General features: G+C 52.5%; 1 protein-coding gene across 1 annotated transcript in view; it reads right to left on the reverse strand.

Moving 5' to 3' along the window:
• Nucleotides 1-6,356, reverse strand: part of Lrrc75a (leucine rich repeat containing 75A) — a 47,221-nt gene extending 40,865 nt beyond the window's left edge. Inside the window, exon 1 of the mRNA XM_031352160.1 lies at nucleotides 5,932-6,356. Coding sequence (XP_031208020.1) covers nucleotides 5,932-6,177 — 246 coding nt within the window. The 5' untranslated portion in view covers nucleotides 6,178-6,356. The remainder of the gene's footprint in view (nucleotides 1-5,931) is intronic.
• Nucleotides 6,357-6,401: the final 45 nt, after the last annotated feature.

The following is a 6,401-nucleotide window of genomic DNA, read 5'->3' on the forward strand; positions in this document are numbered from 1 at the left end:
CCCCCCCCCCCCGCACCAGAAAAATCTATAGCAAGGACCAACTAGCACACACATATGTGTCTGTAAATATCCCTTTGTGCATGTGTGTTTTCTCATAGAAAACTCTCATTACTGTTCCTGGTGGGGAAGGTGAGTCGGGTGGCTGGCTGAATGTCTCTACTTAGGGGAGGGGTCTCTTCCAATGCTGACCCCACCTTTGTACATTCTGAAGGGGACAGTGTAGAGACACTAGTCAGCTGATGGGAGGTCTCTTATTTATGAGAGGTAATGGATTATGGGGAGCAGCTATTGAAACCCAAATATCAGGAGGCTAGCTACCCTAGGCAGGGTTCAGAGTGGAAATAATTGAGAAATTTGAGCCAGTCTCAGCTGACTCACAAGACAGCACACCATGGGCTAGCGGGAGGTGTGCCTGAGACATTTAAAACTGTATCTACAGGCCAGGCATGTGGCACATGCCTATAATCCCAGCAAAGGCAGGTGCATCTCTGTGACCTCAAAGCCAGTCTGGTCTACATATTGAGATCCAGGAAAGCCAGAGCTACATAAAGAGACTTTGTCTCCACAAACAAACAAACAAGACCTCAGGGATTTTCTGAAACCTGACCATGTGTTAAGGTACCTGGTGTATGGATGGCTTCAGTCCCAGGAAGGCACACAAAGAAATGCTCTGATATTGGGGTGGGGTGTGGGATGGGCTGGGGCTGGGTAGTAAAACTGCACTTCCCTGCACATCAGAGGTGGAGGCCAGGACTTGAGAGAGCTCAGAAGAAACACTGGATTTAAAAACAGCTTTTGGCAATCTCCAAAATTTGTTCCAAAAAGAGGAACCCCATCAGACCGTGAAGTCAGAGACTAGCCTACTCTAGGCCCTGTGGTTAGTTTGGCCACTACAGAGGTCGCTGTGTCCCTGGTCAGTGTCCCTGGCAGCTGTGGAAAGGAACAAAGCAGATCCTGACATCAGAAGCCTCGGCACCTTTATCACTGGAAATGCTTGCACACAGCCCAGACAGATAGCAAGAGCTCAAAAACTAAGGCTCCTTTGTGGAGGGAATACATGCGATCCCGCAGGAGCTGACTAGGAATAGGGAGGCCCAATTCTCCCATCAGGCTTTGCTCCCCTCCTGCCACCTCAGCAGAGGCTCCAGACTACACCTGCCCAATAGGATCCTGTGGTGCCAAGGCTGGGCACCACGCCACTCCTCTCTCCAAGAACACCTCAGCCTGGCAGGATGCCAGGCACAATCAAGCTTGTGGCTATCAGGGATTTCCTGAAAACTGGCATGCCCAGAAACCTAAAAGCAAATAAATGCCCAGGATCTCACAGCCATACTGGCAGCCTGATAAGTCATATGTTGGGCTGAAACAGCATCCAAATGCTTCTTTAGTTGGCATGTTGACCATCTATGCACATGCAACTATAGCACAAAGATTTAGTAAGGACTATCACAAACTTGCAGGTTTGCAATACTGTACCATGCACACTGGTAAAAGTGGGTTTCTATGCCCAGGAAGCACATGACCTTGTCTGACCAAAGGTCATGTGGGGAAACCATGAGTGACTATAAAATACCTTGCACTATGGTGGGACTAACTAGATGCTAACTAGATGCCAGAGCATGGGCTGGTATGCTCAGGAAGGTGGCCCACTGAGAGTAAAGAACATAAAGTAAAGAATATGTGTGGAAACAAGATGTGTTCCAAGTGGAGGAAGAATTAAGAGGTGACACTGGGGACCTGCCTGATCAGTGTGTGGTGCCCTTCCATTGGCTCACTCATAGAGTGAGGGAAAAGATGACCTTCAAATGTCACTGTGCTTGTCTGTCTTTGGGCAGGAGACCTGCCAGTCAACAGGGAATCTTCAGGTGCTTGGACATTATCCAACTCCTCTTGGGTCAGTGATATATATAGTACCTTAGTGCCCATGTGTTTGGTTCTTGTACTTGTGGGTGTGGTTTCTGCTTTCGAGCATAGGAAGACAGCTCTACTAGTCTAGAGAGTACCCAGAGCCATGAATCCACGACACACTGAGACGAGGCCAGTCAGGCAGACAGAAGAACAGCTCCGCCTATCACGGATACACCACACCAGTAGTAAGCCAGCCTCACTAGACTCTGCAGGAAGTAGATGCTGGGCTTGGATGAGTGTCCTTCAAAGACCATGAGTCTCTAACATGTGGTGCCCTTGGGTAGTGGAAATCTTAAGAGGTCTTGGGTCCCTGCCTGGCTTCTTTCTCTTTGCCTTCCAGCCACTAAGAGGTGTGAAGCTTCCTCAGCCACACACTCCCTGCCCTGATGTACTGCCCCACCACAGGCCCAAATAACTGCTACCCGAAACCTTTGAAGCTGTGAGCCAGAACAGATCCTGGCTCACAAGTTGATTGATTACCTCAGGCACTCTGTCACAGGAACAGCTGACTAACACAGCAAGGGTGTCGGTGAACTCAGAGGTGGGCCACCTTGGTGGAGAGTATGCCTGCTTCTCATTCTACTATTCCATGAAGCAGGACAACAACACAGTCTGAAATTTTGGGGACTGAAGAAAGACCGCTGGACTAAGTCCGTGATGATGCATCTCCCACACAACCCCCAACTTTCTCTGTCAGACCATTCCTTCCCCAGGACTCCTAAAACAGCAAGCCTGAACCCCCAAACCTAAGATGCATGGGGAAGCGGAAGGCCAAGGGGAGGGTGTGATGGGATAAGAGTCAGGGAATGAACTCTTTTATGCTTACGAGCATCTCTTCCAGACTGCTTCTGAACCAGGGACTCCTTGGTTTAGGCCTGAAGAGAAAGGCCACATGTTCTTGTCCCTAACCCAGCTATACCCAAAGTAGGCCAGATCCTCCTGGTTACCATGAGAACACATCTTGATTGGCAGTGCCAACAAAATTTCACACTTGATAGCATTTGCTCTGCTCTATATCCAGGATGTCTCTTCGGGAGATGAGGAAACACCACTCAGAGAGGTTACCACTGGGCCCAAGGTCACAACAGACTGAGGGACCAAAGGCAAGCCACCCAGGCTCGAGTCTTGGTCCCAGGCCTTTCTCAGTTTACACTGTTCCTAAAGGGAAGAGGATCCTAAAGGGCTCTGTGATCCTTCAAGGCAGCTGCCTGGCATTCTGCCTGCACCCTTTGAACTGTGAGTGAGAGGCCTTTCCACAAGTGATAAGCAGGAGAGTCTCCAAGCAAGAAAAGAAGCCCTGAATCTTACAAGTGGCAACAGCAGCCATAATACATCAGCTTACCACGAACGGCCACACATGGTTCTGAACTATTTCTGTATGCAAAATGCAAAGCAGAGAAATGGAGGTAGGAGAGAGGAGCATTGACTCTAAACTTGGGTTCTATAGGTAGCACTCGCAAGCTCTGTGTATTTCTTGAACTTCTTTGCAGGTGCATTTGTCTGAGGAGAATGTCAGGCTCCCTTAGAGACTCAGAAAGATCAAGGACTCAATTCTTTCAGGAGCATAGGAGTTATGGATCAGCGCTTCCTCTAACACGCTCTGAACACATAGAAGTCCAGTGTCAACAGCTGGGGAGTAGCTCAGCTGAAAGAATGTTTGTCTGGTATGCGTAAGGCCCAGAGCTCGATCTCCAATACCAAATAAGCTGGGTGTGGTGGCCTGAGCTCGAGCTCGTAATTCCAGCACTTTGGGGTGTGGAGGCTGGGGGATCAGAAGTTCAAGGTCATCATCAGTCAGTTATACTCCAGCCTGGGACATACAAGACCTTGCTTCAAAAAAAAAAAAAAAAAAAAAAAAAAAAAAACCAAATCCAAACACTTAGTGCCAAATGTTATCAAATACAGGAGAAGTACTATGTGAGTGGGGGTGGCCAAACTGCCCGGGTTCCTGCCAGGAGGAAACTAGATGCAAACTGCAAACAGTATCGTGGGGGAGAGCCACTCAGACTGCAGCACAAATCTGGCTAGACATTCCGCTGCTTGGTCTCAGGGTCCTAGAGAGCACCCTTTTCATTTGTCATAGACACTTGGACGTCCCTGAGCCCCACTCCCACATGCCTAAGGCCAATGACCATTTCCTGGAAGGGCTCTGATCCCCATGTTACAGGCAACGCAGGGCAGCTCTCCAGGTCCACAGCCCTCATCACTAGCCACAGGGCCAGGGAGCCCCAGAAAAGGGGGAAGTCTGATTAATCCTGCCTCTTTCCTTTAGCCTTCGGGGGGCCTGTGGTTGGAGAGGTGCCAGAGAGAGAGAGAGAGAGAGAGAGAGAGAGAGAGAGAGAGAGAGAGGGAGAGAGAGGGAGAGAGGGCCAAAGGCACACAAGCAGAAGACCCTAAAGGGAGAGAGAGGCTCAGGTTCCACAAGGCAATGTGTAATTATACTGGCTACCCCTAACATCGGCCTCCTCCCTGACACCCTCGGCTTCCTCCGGTGGGCTTCTAACTGGTGCTTGCCAATGCTGCCTTAATTTTCTCCCCACCCCCCAATAAGGGCTTGTCAGTTTCTTCCTTGCTTTGGTGTTCTTCAGAGCAGGATCCCCCAGGACTGAGAAAGCAGCCTGTGATGGGTACAACCCTCTTACTGCCTATTGCACAGACAGACAGCGTATGATGGTCTGGAAAATCCATTTTCTGTGTGAAATTGACAGAGATACCATGGAGGCCATATAAGGTTGGCTTCTGATTTTTCAAAAGACAGAGAAATACACATCACTAAAGTTATGTGGTGTAAAATGTCACCTTTCTTTGATGATTCAGCCCAGGGAAGGTATCTGAGGACCCAGCGGCCTCCAGGGAATCACTGTGTATGTTGTCAGGAAAACTAGAGGCGAAGGTGGGAGCCTTACACCTTCCCAAGTCTCCAAGTCTCTACTTCTCTCTCTTTTGCACTGCACACACCTTAGGAACAAACTCCAGAGAAACATTATAGGGTGTGAGGGAAGCCATGGTACAGAATCCAGGGAGATGTGGATCCAATTAGATCCTAGAAGCTCCTCCCAGGAAGTTCTTCCTACAGCTTCTTCTATCAGTAATAGGAAAACCTCACAAAGGTCGGCTGAGGTTTTCCCTTCTCCCCCCTCTTTCTCCCCCCCCCCCCGTTTGCAACACACTGCTTATCTACAGGGGTCCTTCAAGAATATAAGGTCTGCACAAGAATACAACGTGGGTGCTTGTCTGTGCCACAAAGCCAGACCAAACCAATCTGATTGCCGTTCTGCAGAGCACCTATGCACCCTCCTGCCTCTGCCGCTCGGCAAGACCCCGTAGCACAGGCTACCACTTTTCCTAACAGAAAATGAGAAAGGAAAACAAAAACCGAGAGGTAGGCGACGTACCAGCCCTTCAACAGAAGGTATTGACCAGATGTGTAGTTTGCCCTTAATCAGTGGGTCAGAGCCAGGCTGAGGGTAGAGTACATACAGTTCCTGCTGGCCAAGAAACCAAGCCTAGTTTCATTCTGAGCAAGACTTCTGCCGGGGGTCTCACAGCAAGAGCCAGCCAAAGTTAGGGGAGATGAAACCACAATACACAATATCTCCTGGTGGCAAACGACCTAGGGACTGACCTCAGAAGCTGGCTTAAGCAGATAACTGCTCATTCCCTGGGGACCCTTGGAAGAGGGTGACAGGTTATGATCAGAGAGAAAGAAGAGAACTCTGGCCCAAACCAGGCATGCATCTCTGTATCCTTTCTCATCAACTATCTCTCGGGACTTGTAGAGGAGAGGAGCGGGGACAAAGGTCCAACAGGTCCTCTTCACCTGCCACGACAGGTCAGCCTTCCTCACCCTAGCCCGAGGCCCCAAATTCAGCAGGAACGCAGAGGCACCTGCTGCCACACCGCTCCATCCTCACGAAAGGGGGACCCTGGGCGGTGCCTCCCGACGCTCTCCAGTCACCCCCCTCGTAGGGGCGGGGCGCTCCGGGACTCGCCGCGCCCCCCAAACCCCCTCCCCGCGCTCACCTGGCGCAGGTGCTGCAGCAGCGTCCCCGCCTCCTCCCGCCGGCCCTGGCGCACCATCCGCAGCAGCTCCTGGACCATGCCGACGCGCCGGTGGTAGGGGGGTAGCCCACTGCCCGCGCGCCCCGCCTTGTCCCCGGCGCGCAGCAGCAGCGACGCCCAGAAGTCGGGTCGTTCGCGGCGGGGGCCGGGCGCCGCGCCCGGGCTGGTTCTCTCCGCCAGGCTGCCCTTGGTCTGCCGAGTGCCCATGCCGCCGCCCGCCTGGGGCTGCGCGCGCCGGGCTAAGGCCGCGTCCCCAGCCGGCTTCGCGCCTCCCCGGCCGCAACTTTGGGGGAACTGTTGCGCGCGGGAGGCGCGGGCGCGGGGCGGGGGCGGCTGCGGCCCGCGCTCCCCTCGCTCCTCCCTCCTCGCTGCCCCGGCGCGCTCTCCCGGCGCTCGCCGCCAGCCCGTCGGCCCCGCCCCGCCCTGCCGGC

The sequence above is a fragment of the Mastomys coucha genome, unplaced genomic scaffold (genome assembly GCF_008632895.1).
Source record: "Mastomys coucha isolate ucsf_1 unplaced genomic scaffold, UCSF_Mcou_1 pScaffold5, whole genome shotgun sequence".
Lineage (NCBI taxonomy): Eukaryota > Metazoa > Chordata > Mammalia > Rodentia > Muridae > Mastomys > Mastomys coucha.